Raw genomic sequence first — 22,172 nt, 5'->3', positions numbered from 1 at the left:
GCCAACACGACGAGCTGAACGTGTTTTTATACACGTATAATTCCCGCGTACTTTTCGATTTGTTTTTTTTTTTTTTTTTTTCTTTTCAGTTTTGACTAGTATTTCTGCAATAGTTATAAATAACGTCGAGCCAATTTTGCTATACGCGCTGAGAGAAATTATTAGTTCCGGTTACCGCTCAGTCCTTGACTATTTTCATTTTTTACCAGAATCGAAAAATATATTTCTAGGTAGAAAATGAAAATTAGTTTTCTAGCTATTACCGGAAAGTCTAGTATCCGTTACTGTTCTTTCTCATTACGATCGCTGTTGCTATATTTTCTTGCAATTGTTGCGAAAATTTAATGCTCGCGCGACGATAAATTGACGTAAAAGCCTCGTTAAAATAAAAAAGTAGAGTAAACCGCACGAACTGATTTTGCGTTGCAATTAGCAAAAAAGGATCGACGATAGCGCAAAATGGTTAGGCGTACCTCGTTTTTCGTAATCGCAACAATATTCAAACAGTTTTTTTAACGATACCTGTTTTACTCGATTTTTCTAGTTACTGTAAGAAATGAAAATTTTTCTCAGTGCTTGAAAATTCATTAAGAGCTCTGGTTTATGCTTTGCAATATCACTGATATCAGAGCAGGGATAAATGTCTACCATAAAAAAATGAAATCAGGAAAGATCGCATAGTTTTATTTAAATTAAAATTTTTTATAATCTTCAATGTATATTTTATCGATCTTACTTTATCTCTAAAATGCTCCGTCTATCTCTGCTTTTACCTACATTTATTATTCTCGGTTACGCAATATTTGAATTTTCTGTAGTTCGTTTTCGTTATTTCATTGACATTCCTCTCTTTGAGTTCTCTCAAACAAATCCGGTCGTTTCTTTCTCAATTCGCCCGTTATTTTGTCAAAATAATTTATCCGTTTATTTCACCACAAAATTCGCAAGTTTACGTACCTACAATTAAAAATCATTTCGTCGTAATATTTATACAACGATAAATATTAATTATAAATAATATCTTTCTTCGAGTGCGACAGGCTCTTTCACAGACTATCCTTGATTCTCATCCTCTAAAGTGTATAATAATCACCGTGACACGTATGTACGTATAACCCCGAGGTTTACTTGATTCGCACGAAGGATGAAACGCGGGATGCTGTCGAGCTGCTTGTTTTATCGTTCCTCTCGACGATTATCCTCGCAATTCAATTCAATTCAATTCAATTCAATTTAATTCAATTCAATTTAATTCAATTCAATTTTGTTTCATTCTGTTCCTACCATGAAACATATGTGTTGTCTATATATACACGTACAGGTATAAAAGCGTGACGTCACATAGACACGCAGGAACACAGATATCAATGTGGATTGGCATATTCGTTTATCATTAGTCATTTTGCAAAGCCTATTTACGAGTATATTACGCATATATATGACGTGCACAAATTACTCAAATTACTCAAATTAGATCACAAATTCGTCCTCTTTGTTCGGTACAAAGCAGCCTGAATTGTTTCGAAATTGTATGATATTATGCCTAGGCGTTAATGGAATGAAATGGAATGGAATGGAATGGAATGGAATGGAATGGAATTTCGGAGTCTGACGTCGAGTCGAGTCGCGTCATTGCCGCGTCCCTTTGCTCGTTAATCAGCTGCGGTTTGACGCATCGTTCGCTTGTGCCAAAAATTCACCCTGCGTTTTCCGCACGTCTTTGCGTTTCAACCTTCACGCCACCTCGCTTTATTACGGCAATTACCTTTTTCGTTTATTAGACATTTTTACGATTGAAGTCGGAGCGGATCGAATAACGTTCAAATTTTCGCGCGCTTTTTCTACCTCCTCCTTACGCGTTTATGTATCGCAGCGATTCTGTTACGTAACCCGCGTCACGATGTATTTAATATGATATTTTCGTAGGTCTAGTTTACACGATTCTCACGTTTCAAAGCGAAATTCATTTCCGTCACTCATGTATCTGTTATAATTAGAGTACGTACTTTTTTTTTTCCACAGAGACGTTTTATTTTTTTATTATTTATTTTATTCTGCATACTTTATATTTTTTGAATCTTAATCATTGATTTTTTGGTCTTATCTTCTTCTTCTTCATTTCTTTTTGCAACGTTTGTGCAACGAGTAATCGGTGTCAGTTGACGCATGACGATTAACGCGTTCGTTGTAAATAAATGCGACTTACAGTGTAAACTTCATTTATTGTTATATTTATCATATTACGTACTTTACTAGTACAGTCAACTGACTAATCATACAATGAAACGGACGAGGATACGTAAGAGATAAGAGTTTTCCCCTCGCTGTATACGCGTGCAAATTGCTTACTGTTGAAAACTTGAAATTCCGTCAAGTTTGCGAAAAGCAAAAGTCGGTGATGATCTTGCTGTTTCGTCGTATAATAGAATTATTATATTGCGAATTAATTCTCGTTGGATATTTTGTTTTATTTACTTGTATATCCGTATTGCATTAACGTTATAATATATAAATATACTCGAAGGAAAATATATTATTCGGTTTATAGATTATAGATCGTTTATCACCAATGAATCGGTTTGTAATAATCATTTTTCCCATCGACTTTAAATTGAAAGGTATAAACGTATCCATGCTTGAAAGAAAAAAAAAAAAAAAACAACCGGTTTTTACCCTGTAAAACTTGGGTGAAATCGAGTTTGATTCGTTACATACAGCCGTGATGGGTTAATCATTGCATTTGTTTTTTTTTTTTTAGCGTCATTAAACATGGAATTAATGAGATAATCGTTTTGGTCATTTTACTAACAATTAATCAATATTTTAGTGTACAAATCAAATCACACTGTAAACAATATTGGTTTTGGGTTCTGCAAGTGCGCTACTGTACAGTTTTCATCTAGTAGGTGTTTATGATACAATACGAACGGGTTGTTTTTCAATTTAAGATACAGTTGCTGCAAGGTCAATCGTTTATTCAGACTTTTCACAATACTTAATGAACACATGTTATCTGAAAATATACGATTTTTACCTTTTTTACAAAAAGAAACATTATTCAAATGAGAAAGAAACATTTTCTTTCCGACACAATTTTTCGGGTAAAATCCAGTGGGTTTAAAACCCTTTCAGTTACAGTCGGATACCCAGCGTCCCACCGAAATGTTTATTTACAATTTCAAATGATCCATTTTACTTCGTGTAACCCCAAAAACCTCCTAGTAACAAGTTTCATCCAGAATAATCGAATTTTGATAGTTTTTTTTATTTTTTTTTTCTGCGATTTTTCATCCGCCACTTCGTTACCGCCATCTTTTATTTCGTAATAATCAAATTCCGACTTCAGATTCGTGATCAGCGACCCCAATAACCCCCCGAGTAACAATACTAGGGCGAAAATATCGAGTTGAACAACATGTGACCGAAAGGGTTGATTGGGCCCATTCCGCGACGGATTACCGGGCCCTAAAATCGGTGAACGCGAATCACTCGTATGTTACACTCTAGGTACACTGATCCCCACTGTCCGTAGTTTTAAGTATGCAACGCCTCACGCAGGCAGGATGGGATTGCTAATCATGGTGGCGATGGTGCGCGGCTCTTGGGTCTGGCTTTCAAGGGTCAGAATAGTTTGACAATGGTGAAGGGTAAAGAGGCTGGGTGGTGGGCGGGAAGGAGGGGGGGAGGGGTTGACCAAGGGTCAACTCCGGGTGTGCTTTTAGCGGGATGGTGAATGTGGTCATCGGGTAACCGAAGGATGATCACGGTTGTTTGCTCGATGTTCATCATGAAGGTGGTGTATAAGCTGGTTGAATATAGCCGTGCAGTAATAATGCGTTCAAAGTTACACGACTGCTGTAACGTCAGCGAGTGGTAGTCGTGATTTTATACACACCGCCGTGCAACAACGATTTACACTGTTGTTTATATTGTTTGTAAACATGGTATGATGAATAAATTATACGAAACTTTGTGTATTTATTGCTGTTGATTCTTAACGTCGGTTATACGGCGGTTCATAAGTGACAGAACGTAGAACGAGAGAAATGTGTCGCAATTAGAAAATGATTGCTGATTAATTAACATCGTGTTGTTTATTGATTGTTTCTACAGATGAGATTTAATAAAGAACATTCAGGCTATGTTTGCGTGTGTATGTATAGTATGTAATTGATCTTATGTTAAATGAGATGATGATGAAAACGTAGTTGTTATGATATAATCCAAGTCCAGTGTTTCTCAACGTTCTTGAATTCGCGACCCCTTAGCAAGTAGAAAAAATCTGGCCACCCTCCAGGTACGTAACGAAACTATGTCAGTGATTTCAAAGGATGTTTAAAATCAGAGGATTCCTCGGAAAACTTTGTTTGTGCATTTTACTTTTACCTGGCTTACAACCACGACCTCCACGAGTAAGACTTGGCGACCAAATGGTTGAAAAACACTGGTCTAGTCAATGATGACCATGATTTTATTGTTGTTGTTTAAAATATCAGCAAAGAAATTTGTTCCTCCTCCCCCTCGTTCTCCCTCCTTCTATTTCTTCATCTCCACTTGACTTCTGCGGGTCTGATGAGCTTAACGCTTTTCATTCGACAGTATTCAGTCAATTTTCGCGGTGTTCTTGTCTAGAGTACAGAGAGCGCTGAGTTTAGTTATTCAGTTAAATAGGCGCACATTTCGTTTCGTTGAAATCATTCATTTCATTAATCAATTAGTACTTGAATGCATTATTTCTAACCACGGCTCCGCGTCTTTTACATCCGGACTTAATTCGTATTTCACATTTTTTGATCTGCAAAAAGCTCCAAGCTTCCTGCCTATCGTGGACAAATATCTTCAACCTCTCTTTACAGTCATCATGGTTTTCGCAAAATTGGAGAAAGGCTCGTTTCCATTTACGATCAACAATTAAAACACCTCTTTCAACGTCTAATACGGGGCAAAAGTTCTCGACCGGCTAGTGCAAAAGCAAACCGTGAACTGGATTGATAATAACAATACTTTCGACTCGAGACAATCGGGGTATCGAAGAGGTCACTGTATTCAATTACCGCTTTTATGCATACGCGATGTCGTCAGGCGTAAAATTGATGACAGGCATATTGAAGTATTAATTTTGTTTGGCTTTAGCAAAGCATTCGATACCGTTCCTCGCTTACAACTGCTCGTAAGACTAGAAAATAAAAATTGGATGTTCGAAGTAAGGCTTTGATTCGATCTTCACATACCGGGAAAATCTCTCGAAACTTGAAAATCAACCGCGCATGCGCCAAATAATTAAATCTCATTGGTCGGCAAAATCTTCCCACAGCGATATTCTTGTCTGCGATGCAGGCGGGCCAACTTGAACAAAATCTGTACGTTTGAATTTTCAAAGAGCATAAGCATTAAGTTCCGACCGTTCTTCGAAGAATCAAATTTCCGACCCAATAACAAATGCTTTCCAAACCTTTCCGAGTCACCGCCTCAATTATTTGATATTCTAACCTCGAAAATTCGTATCAACTCCATCGCCGGCAGAAAAAGTTTGACAGCCGAAACTCGGGTTGGCCAGCCTGCACGAACAGCCGATAAAACTCGCGCATGCGCATTTTTGCCAAAGGCTTGCCACGGCGTAACGAAATGAATCTCCCTCTCCCTCTCCCTCTCCCTGTCTCTGTCTCCCTCTTTCTCTCTCACCCTCTCTGTCATCTCGTTTAATTACGTGGTCTGGAAACAAAGACAGCTCAGGCCGTATCCAGTACATCGGTTACTCAAACGCCCTTCTTAATACCACGCCGTGGAAGATCACGTGCTTGGGACTGACGTCGTCGGACGCTGTGGCATGGACGCGAAACGGAGAGTCGATACAACAAGAAATCGATGAAAAAGAGATAACGCAAGAGGATTCACCCACCAACTCAACCATCAGCGCCAGTTTGGCCAAACTTAAACACGGTGGACAGTACAAGTGTACCAAGAACTCAACATTCTCGCACACACTCACGGTGCATAGTGGTTCGTAAATAATACAATAATTCAACTATTCTCCATTATCACTTTTGTTCTAATACCTCTTACATGTACTTTTAGTTCGCATCTCTATGATAATGTAACTCTGTCTTCTTCGGGTGTCGGAACTATGTATTTCGTTCGGAACAATATCGTCTTTTTTTGATCCGGACCCACCGGAGCGTACGGAAATGGTTTCAGCTCATTAGAATGTTTTCATCGACGTGCATCGTCGCAGTTAGCACATTTAATTACATTTACTTTCTTCATTCGCACAATCCGATTTCTCACTCTTCTTACTTTACTTCCATTTCCGCAGTATCACTCACCTTCATGTATTCACGGATGAATAGCACTCACGGTTTGAATCAAGACTCGGAAATTGGAAAAACAAAAAAAAAAAAAAAAGAAAATCGACGCAAACAATCTTCAGCAACGCTATTAGCGCCAGTGACGGTGCATTGAGAGAAAACTTGTTGCTTTTTTGTAAGAAATCAATTTGTTGATGCATTTTGTACCAAATTTTCTCGTAGCGAAACACAATATTTTATTACAAATAATGAAATTGCAAAAAAACACACAAATGTTACGGGGTGGATGATTGTTATCACGACATCATCCACACCCAGCCGCGATGTTATTACGGTACATTTTCGGTTCGCAATTTGATATGAGAGGAACTCGTAACGAGGAGTCGAATGTTTGAGTATATAATTGATGTATTGTAAAAGATATATGAAGAGTATAATGAGAAGATTTGGCGGAGGAGAAAGGGAAGGGAGGTGAATTTAGGTGTTGGCCGAATGATGAATGATGAATGATGAATGATGATGACTGACAATGAGAGTGTGATTGTATGGAGGGAAGGATGCAAGAGACTGGCGAGTTGCTGTTTAGGGGTAGAAGAAGCATTCTGCTGATGCGTTATGGGAACCAGGGTGATGTGATGACGAGGTATAAAGTGCCTGTAAAAGTGTGAGAAAAGAATCAAAGGTCTGGAGGACCTAACGATATGGTGAAACTCTTGGTGTTTTTTTTTTTTTTTCTTTTTTGAGCTCATTTAATTGCTAGGTCAACAGACCTCCACAAACCTTCTGACAAAAACATCAAGTAATCTAACGTTACAGTAAATTTGGAGATAACTATTTGTAGAAGTCCTCGGAGATCTCGATTGTCAACGAACTTGGCCCAAAGACATTAAAATTGGATCAGAAACATGAGAGTTTTATCACTTTTAAGGTCCTCCAAGTCATTGGCGTAAATGACATCGTTGAAGCGTTTCGGACGTATTTTTCCCGTGGTCCTAAATTTTCGTTTGGCACGATTCGTCCTTGATACTTGAGGTGAACTTCGCCGTAGTCAACGTGATATAAAAATCATCATTTCGCCATCTTCATGTTCTAAATAAAAATTTCTCCGTTTTTACTCTCGGTGCTCGACAACCATTAAGATCGATCGCTCGACGACCGCTCATCCCTTACCATTATACATACATATACACCAAACTCTGCATAATGCGAGAGGGTGGTTCTCGGCGTTGTTTATTTTTGCAGCAAACACAGTAGTCTCTTTCTCTATCCATTGCCTGTACATTCATTACTCACACCTAGCTGTCGTTCGCGAAAAATAAGAATGGCAAGATATCCAGAATTAAGCGTTAATGAACACATGGCATGTATGATAGGGTGGTCCTTAAAAACGTAATTTTTGAATTTCCCTCCTCCAAGTAATTCAAAAATAATTTCCTAAATTTCTCAAAGAGGGTTGATTTCTCCATTTAACACTTTTCAAGGAAACATTGAATCCACCAAATTGATTTCGATGAAATTTGGTACAAAGAGATTCCTTGGGTCGCTGATTACGAATCTGGACTCGAAATTTTTAGAGTCAATGGCGGGTCCAATATGGCAATACCAAGTGATTTTTGGGATGTTCGTTCGCCATATTGAATTTCGAAATTTCGAGTTTAGATTCGTAATCAGTGATACAAAGAACCCGAAAATGTCGCCTTGGAAAGGGTGAAATGGGGGTTATCAACTCTGGAGAGTTTGAGTTGAAATAATATTTGGAGCCAATTTGGGGGGGGGGGGGGGGGGGGGGATGTAGTCGAAATTCAAAAATTACCTTTTTAAGGAACTCTGTAATGTACATGGATTATTTATGCATAACTATTTTCACTTCGAAACCGTTACGGAGGATAAATAATTTCTAGTTGTTTCAAACTTGTCATCCCTCGAAACGATTTTCACGCATCCGACACACTCGTATGATTTAGTTTTTAATTTTTTTTTTTGCTTTCTCTTCCTCTGTATCGTTTAAACTTTTCCACATTTTTCATCCGTACTCTCCTGTGGGTTGTTTATTACATATAGGTATTGCAATATCATTCAGGCACCAAGCAGCAGCCTGATTTGAGAGCATATTTATTATTAACGTGATTTTGTCGCCTCGACACGAAAATTTAATTCTTTCTAATTCGATGTTGGTCGCCTTTTCTTTCTTTTTCTTTTTTTTTTTTTTGTTCTGATTTACCGCACAGTTTCGCACGTTTCTAGAACAAGTTAATTAATTGGTGCGAAACTTTACAGTTTCTGTTGTATACATTTACGTATGTAGACGACAAACGAAGATGACTAACTTCTTTCTCGCCTCACATGGCATGCTGGCATTAGATTTTTTAATACAACGTTTTTATGTAACTTAATATTGTGATTAATATAACGTGTGGAGCATTACGTGCCAACTCGATTGACGTCCAACACTGACCACACATCTCAGATTTGATCAAGTCACACGATCTTTGCATCGTTGTTTCAGCCTGAAATTGACTCGAATTTAAGTTAGCTTTTTTTTTGTTTTTTTTTTTAGGTGCGATCTGCAATCTTTCGTCTCTTCGTGATTTGTATAGTCTTGAAATTATTAAAAGAGTCGAACAAGCGAAAAGGAAAATTAATCTTACCCATGAAAATATGATTAATCAGATTTATGTTTACGCCTAATTTAGAATCAGATTGAAATTGTTCCAAATCGAGTTGTTTTTTTTTTTTTTCATTCTGAAACTTGAAAAAAGTCAGCAACAAATGACCGTACGATGGTAAATTTTGACTAAAGAAAAGATTTCAAGCCAGTTTTAGATTGTCGTGGATAAACGATCCTATAGATCGTGACCAGTGTTGATAGTGATTGTCGGCCAAGTTTCCATGGAATGCGATGTACAAGTAGTTTTTTAATTATTATGTTATTTAAGGTGACGGCATATTGTAATTCATTAGCCTCTTGTAAAATGTGTGTGTTAGTTAACTTTATAACAATGTAACCAGGTATGTTACATACTCTTAAGTATAAATATTATTCTAGTAATATTTTTCATTTTTTTTTCTTTTTTTTTTTTCCACACAACAATCGAGAATGTTTCTACATACAAACCTGAAATTCAATTGTTCTCTAATTGTTTGGAGTTGTTTGTCAGAAGTTTGAAAAATAATTTAAAAACATTAATCAAACAAATTACAGCCCAGGTGTTTAGTTTCTATGCATCGCAAGCTGAAATAGGTAGCAGAATTTTTCAAAAGAAGTGATAAAGAATCTAACTTCTTGTTTTATTTTTGTTTGTAATTAATTGCTGTTGTTTTTCATTGAACCTTTTCGTTCCAATTTCTCCATTTCTACGTACGTACTGTATTGTCATGCAATTGATCGACGAATTTTTACGAGTATCTTGTAATACTGCACAGCCATGTATGAATTTCTATATCAGGTACGTTATACGCACAAATAAGATCGCTCGAAAATTTCTTCAACGTTATTATTGAATTGCAGGAAGTATTTGTGATTGTATAAAATATTACGTATATATATGTATATATATACCAGATATCGCATCTCTATGTTAATACAAATTTGCCGATATTGGGATGCACCGAAGCTCGTTTTTAGAGATATTGCGCTGTGTTATAATTCTCTTCCAGCGTAGCGGCAGCATGACAGCATGATGTTGCATCTCAGACCGATGCGCGTTATCTCGTAACTGGGTCGACGGAATAATAGAAATTGTCTTATTGTTAGATATCGCTACAAGTGTATAGACTTGACACAATACGCGTACATGACCAATACATGCATGTATATTGTCTACGTTAGACTGTGTGAGAAAAAGATACATTATTTTATTTTGTTTTAACTTTGAAATTTTACTGTAGGTATAACTGTCATTTCGTGATAAATCACAGAAAAGGTTCTTTTCGCGACCTCCGGCTTTAAATAACTTTTGAAACTTACAAAATTTGGAAACTGAAAAAAAAAAAAAAATATAGGAAAACGTATTTAACGAAACGTAAAAGAACGTCTTTCCACTCTGAACCTTGTTTGAAAATATTTCACTTTGAAAACGGATTGTTTTTTTTGGTTTCTTTTCTTGTTTGAAAAAATTGGGTTTAAAAATTCACCGGGTAATGGACAAGTGATTGAAAAAATTGATAAGATTTTTAACGAATGTTTTCAGGAGTTATATTGACACGGGAAAAATACTTTAAAGGGATCGAAAAATGTTACGGTTAACCGTGTACCGAATTCACGTGGAAAATCCCACACATGATGTTTTTGTTTGAAATTTCCTTACGGCTAGCGCAACTGAAAGCAGGAAAATGAAACACCGCGTCTATACGTGTATAATTTCGACACGTTTAAACGTAGATACGATAAATCTGTTATTCATTTAGATTTCATAACCGCGTGTCTCTTTCTCGCTTATTACCATCCAAAAAGGAAAAATACTGCACCTTATCTCGTACAACGTGGATAAGGATAACGCGCAGCATGACGTAGACGGATTGATGAAACTCCGACGATGAGTTAGAACAAATAGCGCTGCTGCTACCATTTCACGAGGTTAAAGTTGGTAACGTTGACTTGAAACGAAACGTTGAAAGCATCGCTAATTTTTTTAACTTTTAATCACCGAAGGTGTCAAGTATTTATGTGTATATATGTACACGTATGTAATGGAGAATAAAAAATTATACGTTTGGCTCGCTTACGGATCGCTAATTTCCAGACGATCCTAAAATTAGAAACTACAATGATATTTTCTTACAAAATTTCAGTTTTGGTGATCGGTAATTGCAAAATAAGCAAAAGAAACAAAAAAGAAAAAAAAAAAACAACGTTTGAAGAGAAGTAAAAATATTATCTAATTATTTTTTATTTCTCTGCTCGATACGCAGTTTATAATAAAAGAAATTTCGGTGTACGTGTATAACGTATATTGTATGTATATGTCGAACGCGTGGGTGCCGAATGCCAAGCAATGACGAAGTCCCGTGACTCAATCGGAAAGAAGTCAATGTCCGTAGACCACATTTGACGTCACTACCCGACGATTGTTGAAATAAAATTATCAGTCTGTGATTATTGTTGACCTTTGACGTCACTCCAAAAGTATCGGCAATTTTCGATTCGAAAAACATAGAAGAGCGGGGGATTTAAGTTCCGAATTTGATAAGTTTCGAATTTTTTGTCGACCAAAATGAAAGTAAAGAAATGAAACTTTGACGAAACATCAAACTTCCGAAAGTGCGAGAATGAGAAGATTTTAAAATCCAAAAAGATCGATATTCCGAATGATCGAAGATCTTCAGTTCGGTGAATTCCTGATTTGGTTAAATTTCATGACTTTGATCTTTCTTTGTTTTGGATTTTCCATATTTTTACGTTCGGTTTTTCTGATTTTTTACACCCACTCGTTTCGTAAACTAAGCTGTGTGAGTATATTTTAATTTTCGGAACATTGCTCTGTCGTAAGTTGAATTTTTGGAATCTTGTACTCCGAAACTTTTTTGTTTTTTCACTTCGACTTTCGCCATGAAATATTTCGGAATTAGGCCCTTTCGGAACGTTTTAAATTTGGAACTGAAACCGCACTCCGACATACGTAAATATTATCTTTCGTGAAAAAATCCTCGTTTTTTTCCGTCTATTTTTGCCCGTAAAAATTTTTCACCGTATAAAAAAATGAATAAAAACCGAACAACGTAACTGTTGCAACAATAACTTGGTCAAATGAAACCGAATTTATCCGAGATCGGCTTGGCGAGAAAAATTGAAATTACAACAATTCAAATAACCGGAACTAATTTAGACAGATAACAGAATTCCTTCGTCCTTTAGATCCTGATTCACTTCCGCAGCGGCGAGTCCTCAGCTTATTCCGGAATAATTGGCAAGCGGGTTCGCCACGGGGGTCGTTCATTGGCTATATTCACGCCGTAACGGCGCCTTCGGACTTTTTGCGCACGTGGCGCAAGTCGACGAATGGCAAAATCCTTCGGAGCTCGATAGTCGTATCCTGCATACGTATCCATATCCTGCCGGAGGGAAGAGAGAAAGAGAAAGGGTCGAGGGGGAAGAGCCGGGAACGATATTTTATTCGAAAATGTGCGGATTAGCGAGATTTATGAGGGATCCCCTTTTCGCTCTTTCTCTTTCTCCTCACCCTCACCTTCCACCTTTTATTTCTCCCTTTTATTCCTCGCGTAACCCACATACTCCGGATTTCACCACCGAGTATGTTTCGCCGTCGTATTTACCGTTTCCCGTACTTCCGGATGACTTTTGCCAAACTTTTCTCTAACCAAATATATTAATAGATAAAATTACCGGTACGATGTTAATAATTAGGTACGATTGAATTGTAAATATCGAATCAATCATTCAAACATATTTCACCTGCGAACGTAGTTGCAGTAATTTTCTTTTCTCCAAGTTTCCCGGGAAAAAAAAAAAAATTATATATTACATCGTAGATTTTAACCGAGTTTAATGTCTGAAAGTAAAAACTGACAGATAATGTGAAAAGGAAATTTATTTATTTACGAAAGTGTCGACGGTATCGATACAGATTAATTCGAAATATTCAGGGCTGGCAGAAATTTAATCTAATCTTTTCCTCACAATATGTATAATACATGTACTGGAAAACGTATCTATTAACTATAACTATACCTTTATTATCTGAAGCGTATGGCAGGTATCACGGTTATGTTTGCTACGCACGCGAGGGAAAATCTCGGATGAAATAAGGCGTGACGGGAATATTAAACAAAATCTAAAGTGAGGGATTTAAAGATCTCTCTATACCGCAGAGTGTATATACATACATACATACATACATACATACATACATACATACATACATACATACATACATACATATATATATATATTATAGAAGTCTGAGCCACGGGGATAAAATCGCGTTCTTTTGTGAAATTGTCCCATCTTTGTAATGTGAAGCGAGCTTTGGCCAGTTTTACATACATTATACTTATATATATATATATATATGTATAACACGTTTGAAGAATATTTTTTACGACATGTGATTTTTAATTAATTCGTCGTAGAAAAAACTAAAACTATCAGTTTTCTCTCACGGAAAATTAGAAATGATGTTTCGAGGTAACAAAGTTAACTTTTTCTCGTTTGGAAAACAAATTGGTTGAATCTGATTTTTTTTGTACATAATATTTTCTTACCAAAACTGAGAAAATGTCGGGGAATTGTTTTTTCACCAAAAATTTGTCAACACCCTGTTAATTATATGTGAAATGGTTTTTGTACGCTCAAATTTAGGTACAACTCGGATTGTATCCGTTGCCGCTGCTGCAGGATTTCGTTGCGTGTAATTTACGTAAATAATTGGTGTGTGATTTGAGGTAAAAATTAAACTTTCGGTCAATGCTTGAAATGAATTATATACGTAAAATATAAACACCGCGAGTATACGAGGAAGAAGTTTGAATTGCAAAAGTTTTACAGTTTCGTGATTATCCTTTTTCGAAATCACGAGTTGTAAATTACAAAATAAAATATGTATTTGATTAGAGAAAAATAACATGTCTTGATTGATTTCATGAAATGACTCGATTTTAATTTGGGCACCTTTGAACAAATCGATACTTTATCAGGATTGGAAAAATTTCGGTTACACATGCGAATGAAATTCTCTGTCGAATGCTTATATATACTTTCTTGGCGTTGCTCGTTATAAAATTTATTTTTCAACGAAGTAATTACCAATTACGTTGTTTATACGGGAAGAATTTTTATTTGATATACGAGAATTAAAAAATACTTTAGATCAAGCTCCAGTGAACTTTTTTCCGTTTTATATGAACTTGATTAATGAACGTGAATAATTCTTATTTAATAGAAATTGATGGAAAAAAAAAAAAAATAATAATAATAACAATAATAATAATAATAATAAATCGCAACGTAATTAGAGAAAATGATTTCTGTTGGTCAAGTAAGGTATATAATTGAAAATTGGGTAATTTTGCGAAATTGAATAATTTCATGTACTTGAAATAATGGTTTGTTTTTCTTCGACCATTAAACAGAGTGTAAAAATTGGGGTTTGATTGTACATAAATTGTACCTCCAGGCGTACCTGGTAGCGGAGCTTTTTTGGCTCACGCGGAAGCTCAAAAACGCCGCATGGCGAAATAGCAAATATTTACAAGTTTCGCGGGTTAATCGACGACGACGGGTAAAATTAGCCGCGCGGCCATCGCCTTGGGTATTCTTGATTTAGCGTAAGAATAGGTTTTATACACGGGCAATTAGCAGGGTGGCGACAGACCGGGAAAACCGGGAATAGTTGGGGAAAAGTCGGGGAATTATGAGGGACGATAGGGAAGAACGTAGTTTCTTTTATGAATCGTTTTTAAACTTCAGTTAAGCTAACTTTCGGAAATGGTATTGTTCAATTTATAATTATTCTGATGTAAAGATGCAAAAGATGACCAACGTTACCCAAGTTTCGTGGGAAAACGTCACACTGAGAGAAATTTTTAGTGCCGGTTACCGCTCGGTCTTTAACTATTTTCATTTTTTACCAAAATCGAAAAATATAGTTCTAGGTAGAAAATGAAAATTAATTTTCTAGCTGTTACCGGAAAGTCTAGTATCCGTTACTATTCTTTCCCATTACGATCACTGTTACTAGATTTTCTCGCAACTGTTGAGAAAACTTAACGCTCGTGCAACGATAAATTGACGTTAAAGCCTTGTTTAACTAAAAAAGTAGAGTAAACCTCGCAAACTGATTTTGCGTTGCGATTACCAAAAAAGGATCGACGATAGCGCAAAATGGTTACGTGTACCTCGTTTTCCGTAACTCCAACAATATTTAAACAGTTTTTTTTTTAACGATACCTGTTTTACTCAGTTTTTCTAGTTACTGTAACAAATGAAATTTTTCTCACGGCAAAAGTCAGGAAATTTAATTTGAACATTTTTACAAAAATGAAACAAAGAAAAAACGAGAGATCAAAAATCGACGCTGATAAGTGAAACTGGTTTTAACAAATAAAAAAAAAAAAAAAAGAAACAAAAATGAGAAACAGTATATTTGCCGAAAAAAGAGGTAAGATTGAAAAAGGGGAAACCAACCTCTGTAGTCTTTGAAATTTTGAAGTGGCTGCAATTTTGATATTTGTCTTCGTTTTATACCCAAGAATACTGCACGAAAATTTTCATAATAAAAAATGGCCGGAAAATCGCGAAAATGAATGAAAAAAAAAAAATACGGAAATTTTTATTTTTCGCTATTATTTCGACAACGGTAAGGAATTTCAAAAAAAAAAAATACCGTCGGAAGTTAATGTTTATTCAGTACCTATGTACGAAACTTTTTTCGAAATTACCGTTGTCGAGATGATTGCGAAAAACGAATTTTTTTTTTCTTTCTTTCTCGTTCTATTGATTTTCACGATCTCGCGAGCACTTTTGACCTAGCAAATTTTCTTACAGTATTCTTGGATGTCAAAAAAAAAAAAATAATAATAAAAAAAAATAAAATAAAAACAGAGTTTGCAGTCAGATCTAAATTTTCGAGTTTCAGGCTTTGGTTTACCGGACTACCGGCATCCGGTTCAGATTTTCTCTCGTGATCTCGTCGGAATTTCATTGTCGACAACGCCTCACGAGACTGTCGTTCTCTCTCTCTCTCTCTCTCTCTCTTTTTCTTTCTCTCTCTTTCTTATTCACCGGTTCTCTCGAGTATACGCCACGGGATGCTATTCTAGTCTCTGTCACAGCCGCGGTATCGTCGGCCATATTGTTTAACGTGCAGAAATACCCGAAGGCTGTTTTCTTGCGCCCTCCTCCCCCTCCTCCTCCCCCCTTTGCCAAATTGGCCTCGCGAGCAGCTCGATTCTTCCTTCTGCGTATGCAGACCGAGGCCCTTTTTTCCGCACAATACCAGACGACAGATTAGACGTTTTTCGATTTTTTTTTTAAACCGCGTGAATTCTATCGAAACAGACAATTTTTCGGGGCGTGATTGAAGTTTCGCAATTGAAAAGTTCCCAAAGTGTACGATTCTGAATTGTTTGTGCGCGAAACTTGGAGTAAAGCGATTTTTACGATGAGAAAAATATTTTTTTTTTAAACTGCTAGTAATCAGTTGGTTTCAGGAAAGTCTGACGAAATTCTCGAATGACTGAAATATCATGTGTCGAAAGCTCGAAAGTGCAACTGAAGTTTTATGAGTTGAATTTAATTTAAACGATATTCCCTCGAAACAAAGATTGCAAATAAAAAAAAAAAATAAAAAAAAATAAAAAAAAAAAAAAAACAACGAACCATTGATATCAAGTAAAATAGCATAATTATTGATGACTTTGAATAGATTGCGGTATCAAATCATTGTTTGTAAAATGAAAAAATAGCACAGTTTGAACGAATCCGATGTACCAGGGCTAATTTTCGGTTTTTACTCTTGAGTCTCTACAAATAAAAAATATCGTATTTTCTGTTTAATTTAGTTTGCCGGTCGATAAGAAGAAAAAAAAAAAAAAATCACGATCAACGAAATCGTTACAAGCGGTGAATATCAAACCAATGCCTTGTTAAAAAATATTCCACACAGTAATTGAAAATCTGATTTTGTAAATTGATAAAAATGTATCTACGAATAAAATCAGCCCTACTTATATCGTTGAAATCGCTTTCAAAAATGATTAGTCGACGGGATCTATTTTAGTCGAAATTTATGGTTTCTAAAATTTTAACTCAATTCGCTAAATATTAAAACCCAGTCTAGTCATCCACCATAAAACGTCGAAAGCTCGTCGCGTCCTACTCGCCTCACCTATAAATTAAGTCCATGGCCGCTGACGTGAGATGCGAACTCGATTGACGTCAGACGGCCTGGATATTGACGCATACATTGTGGATAGAGCCGAGCAGCAGCGGTTTTGTCTGGCCGTCGTGTTTATAACGCGAGGACCTTCAAAGCCGATGGTTAATGCCCGGGCATTTAATGCCTCGCGAGGCGGGCAGACGCTTGCGATTTCTAATCAGAGCCGAAATTATCCAATCAAAATCCGACGGGCCTAACTCGAGTGCCTAATTCTCAACCCCGTTGATTATTCTCTACGCGGGGTTCAAGTTCGTACCTAATTGTAAGAGGTTTGTGTATCGAAAATTCAGGCTTCGGCTGTAAATTCCCGAGGTTAAAGTTGGCGCAACTTTATCGTAACGAAACATATCGGGGAAAATATTGCTGTTTTCTTAGCTTCTCGATTTCTCTGAAGGGAATACAAGTTCGGAATTGGAGCATTCGTGTCTCACTGAGAAAAATTTCGTTTTTAAGGTGGTTGGAAAAATTCAGTAAAACAGGTACCGTTAAAAAAACTGTTTGAATATTGTTGGAAATACGAAAAACGAGCCACGCGTAACCAGTTTTTGCTATCGTAGATTCTTTTTTGGTAATTGCAACGCAAAATCAGTTTGTGAGGTTTACTCTACTTTTTTAGTTAACAAAGATTTAACGTCAATCTATTGCATTAAGCATTAAATTTTCGCAACAGTTACGAGAAGATATAGCAACAGTGATCGTAATGAGAAAAAAGAGTAACGGATACTAGAGTTTGTGGTAACGGCTAGAAAACTAATCTTCATTTTCTACCTAGAACTATATTTTTCTATTGCGGTAAGAAATGAAAATAATTAAGGATTGATCGGTAACTGGAACTACAAATTTCTCTCAGTGTGATAAAAAAAAAAAAAAAGAAATGCACATACCATTTTAGGGTTAATTGATCATTGTTAATTGGGAATGTGTAAAGGCATATGTAAGGAGATTTTCTCCATCGTCATTCAATCAAATTATTACAAATATTCATAAGCTACGAAATACAAACAACAGACAGTCTCGGAATTATAGACTAAAAGTTAGATATCGATGCTTCATTTCAAAATGTTTTAAAATTGTTTGAAATCCGTAGTAGATTTTTTCAACTTCATAATTCGATTCAAACGACTATCTTCTGAAAAGTGATTGAAACACTTCTTTTTTTCAACGTTCAATTCGTTAATATCAGTACTTTTGTTCGTCAGTAATGTTCTCGCATTAGATGTTCACCGATACCAACGCGATAAAAAAAAAAGTGTCCTTGTAAACTTGTGGAAAGTAGTCATGCGAATAAAATGAATCATCGTAGAATGAAATCGAACAAATTTCGAACACCGGAAATCGAACACCGGAACTAAAAATTTCTCTCAGTGCTTGTATTGTTACGGTTTACTGAATTTTTAACCATTTTTATAACGCAAAATAACAATTTCTTCTCAGCGTAAATCGTTACGATAACTTTACTAAATTCAGTATGATGAAAATTCGAAGATTTGGTAATATTCAAGGACTTTTGTTCGTTTGCCTTGATTAATTGAAATTTTCAACTTCAAATATTGTACAGTTTTTGGAACATAGTTTTACAGAATTTCGGTGAAACGCACTGAAAAATTTGTATAGAAATAAAATATGAACAAGGACTTTGAAATTGTATACCAAAATATGTATAGTAATTTGTAAAAGATGGATTCATTTTTGTTTTTCATCTTCTGTTTGCTGTCCTAATTTCTTAGACCCAAAAGATATCTCGAAAATTTCAGTTTCGGATCTGTGAAATCTAGAAACGCCAGGTAAATCAAAATTTTTTAATCGGTTGCAAAGCCGAGTCGATGAATTTTTACGGAAAAATTGCTATTTCGCAAAGTTAGTTAATTTTCGGAATTCAATAAATCATGTAAGATGTTAGCCTTTAATTTTTTGAAAACTTGCTGAAACATGCTTATATTTTGGAAATTAACTTTTTAAAAACTATTCAAAATTGGCAGGGATAAAGATTGTGGGGTTTTTTTTTTTTTTTCTTCTTTTTTTATTTTTCGACATCTTGTGATCTCTAATAATGTTGTAGTATTCTACCATCTTTCAATTCATTTCTATCTGTTAATCGGATATCGATCCGTTGATCGCTATCATCGCGATCGAATTAGCTCTGAATCAGATTTCACTCTCAGCAATGCTCGTCGTTTAAAATTGAAGCCGAAAAGATGTTACCGCATTTTTTATGAAATTGGAATGTGGAATAGATTTTGAATCGTGATTCTAATCGTTTCGTCAAAGTTTCTTTTTTCAAAATTTCGATCCATTCAATCACAACGTGTATATAAAACGTAACTTGAAAAATTATGGCACTATTCGATCGAAAATTTCATTCTTACTTCAAATCCATCGCTGTTAAATATTTTTCAAATTTTTTTAAAATCGCAAAAATTACACTTCTACTTCTTAGTCAATCGAATCTTTTTGTTTATTATTATTTCTTTGTTTTTTCTTTCATAATCCTTTTTTTTTTCTCACAACTGACTGAAATTGCATGTATCACGTATACATTGCGCGTATACAATACCCCTAATTTAGTTTTCGCCTGGTTGAAATTAGCTAGGAATCACGAAACTTGGTTAAGAATTAATTAATCCGTAGCCTCTGTAGCTCGAAGATCTCTCGCCTGCCTTTGTCTTATTCTCCGAATTTATCTCGTTAGTGTTGCTTTGAAATCCCATGATACGATTAATTTTCAACCAACTCATTTTAAATCTATACAACGATTATAATGGTTCGTTATTCCAATAACTCGAATCAACGACCTCTAGACGTTTCAAAGTGAAAATAAAATAATCTTCTTCACTCCTCCTTCGACAAGAATTTAATTTCAAACTTTCGCAATTATAAATTTTATAAAATTTGTCCAGTCGAATGAAAAAAATTATTATATATCGGACTAGATTTGAGAAATAATTAGTTTTTTTTTTGTCTTATTTCACATTTTGTGGGCGTGTGAAAAAAATTCAATCAACGAATCGATAATATTTTTATATCAACATACGGCAAATTATTTCTCGTGTGCCTAAAGCTGAATATTTTTGTCTCATGACGTTTGCGGGTTTATATACATTATACAGTTGGATTACAAAAAAAAAAAAAAAAAAGAGAAAAAAAGAAATCAGGCCAAGTTTCTCCGTGTCAGAAGCTCGTCTATTACACGCTTCTACAATGTGTAGGTTAGACGGTATTGTAGAAAATCTCTAACTTGAAATCTCGCGATGCCAACGAATTTGAAAGGTGAAAATTCTTAGACATCGCACTTGTTTAATTATACATATCATAGTTGTACGTACATTGAGAGAAATCTTTAGTTCCGGTTACCGTTCAGTCTTTAACTATTTTCATTTTTTACCACGATCGAAAAATATAGTTCTACGTAGAAAATGAAAATTACTTTTCTATCCGTTACTATTCTTTCTCACTACGATCACTGTTGCTATATTTTCTTGCAACTTTTGCGAAAATTTAACGCTCGTGCAAGAATAAATTGACGTTAAAGCCTTGTTTAACTAAAAAAGTATAGTAAACCTCGCAAACTGATTTTGCGTTCCAATTACCAAAAAATGATGGACGATAGCGCAAAATGATTAGGCGTACCTCGTTTTTCGTAATTCCAACAATATTCAGACAGTTTGTTTTAACGATACCTGTTTTACCAAATTTTTCTAGTTACTATGAGAAATGAAATTTTTCACAGTGTATAGAGATATAAATAATAATAATAACCCGCGAAGGTCCGCCGAGAGAAATTAACGCCTGAAAAATGAACGTCACTTTTCACTCTACCTAAAATATATCTCTTCAAGACACGTTCGAAGTCAAGTGATATGGTTCTCTTATCGCGATCAGATCTAATTGTCGCTATTGTTATTCTCTGTATTTCTTTCATCTTATTTCTTTTTTTTTTGTTTTATCGTTTCTCACCTCATACAGACAGACGTCACGAAACGTCTTATCTCAACTTGCGTAGGTTGATTTTAATCTCGAATACTGTAAATTATCCTCCTCGGTTATTATCATAGAAATCGTCAAGATCTCTGTTACATTAAACGTTACGCGACATTGACTAGATTTTGCTTTTTCATCGTCTGTTCGTCGCATCACGGGTGTCTAATGTTCCCATAATCGCGTTACACCCGCAACTCGAGCCTTAGATAATTACCGTCTTATACGTAGAAATGTTTCAACTTTCAAAGGTCGTCGAGGGCATGCTAAACGTACAACTTATTCCTACATATTTTCGCGAATTCGTGTGTCTGAAGGTATTTCTCACCGAGATACCTTGATGCTGAAGCTCTTATCTTAACCTTCGTTCCAGCCTCTTTCCCTAAGAAACTGCAAATATACGATAGAAAAGTCTCTGAATTGGAGGGAAAACTTTTTGTCCAACTAGATTCAGTTTCGAAATTTTTTTCTGCTTATTTATCTGCATCTTTTATCTATATATATATATATATTTTTTTTTTTTTCAACATCCTAATTACTCTTTTACAAGCAATTAGATAAGAAACTTGTTCGCTTTAAAATTTGAACAGATTTTTATTATTTGCTAATGTATTAATTATCTTTGCATATAGAGAAGAATATTATTTATCACACTGTCGCACATTTACAATTTGTTCCTACGCGTATGTAATATAACCTTGAAGTTGAGTAATTTATGTAGAAACTTGATGTATTATCAAACTGAACAGTCGATTAGTTAATAATTACAATCAGTTTAGCCGCGGTTACAATATCGATAAAAAGTTTGTTAATTTTCACCTAGATCGAGCCTGAAAGCAGGTTAAATTACAACGAGAAGGTGCAAGGTCAGGCAAAGTGAACGCGATTGAAAATTTATTGATTCCCTCTCAAAATATAAACGCTGAATGATTGGGCAAAGATTTTTACGGTAGAAAATAGCGTTTACCGTAAAGTATAACAATTTGCTTTTCTCTGT

At 35.5% G+C, this 22,172-nt stretch overlaps 1 protein-coding gene and 1 long non-coding RNA gene across 5 annotated transcripts in view; one reads left to right on the top strand and one right to left on the bottom strand.

Moving 5' to 3' along the window:
* The window catches only part of Bsg (immunoglobulin domain-containing protein Bsg), a 43,397-nt gene that overhangs the window by 5,643 nt on the left and 15,582 nt on the right, over positions 1-22,172 (top strand). For 2 of the 4 annotated variants that reach the window (XM_046627468.2, XM_046627466.2), the window contains one exon: positions 5,725-6,000. The exons of the other annotated variants lie outside the window; for them this stretch is intronic. In XM_046627468.2, the coding sequence (XP_046483424.1) occupies positions 5,725-6,000 (276 nt within the window). The remainder of the gene's footprint in view (positions 1-5,724; positions 6,001-22,172) is intronic. 4 annotated transcript variants of the gene reach the window in all.
* LOC124219628 (uncharacterized) lies at positions 3,250-4,951 on the bottom strand. Its single transcript, XR_006883434.2, has 2 exons — positions 4,742-4,951; positions 3,250-4,628 (listed from the first exon to the last, which is right to left on the bottom strand). It is a non-coding gene; the product is annotated as an uncharacterized lncRNA (long non-coding RNA).

This window comes from Neodiprion pinetum, chromosome 5, assembly GCF_021155775.2.
Source record: "Neodiprion pinetum isolate iyNeoPine1 chromosome 5, iyNeoPine1.2, whole genome shotgun sequence".
NCBI classification, from domain to species: domain Eukaryota; kingdom Metazoa; phylum Arthropoda; class Insecta; order Hymenoptera; family Diprionidae; genus Neodiprion; species Neodiprion pinetum.
The sequence above is the reverse complement of the archived record's forward strand: the minus strand, read 5'-3'. Positions and strand labels throughout refer to the sequence as shown.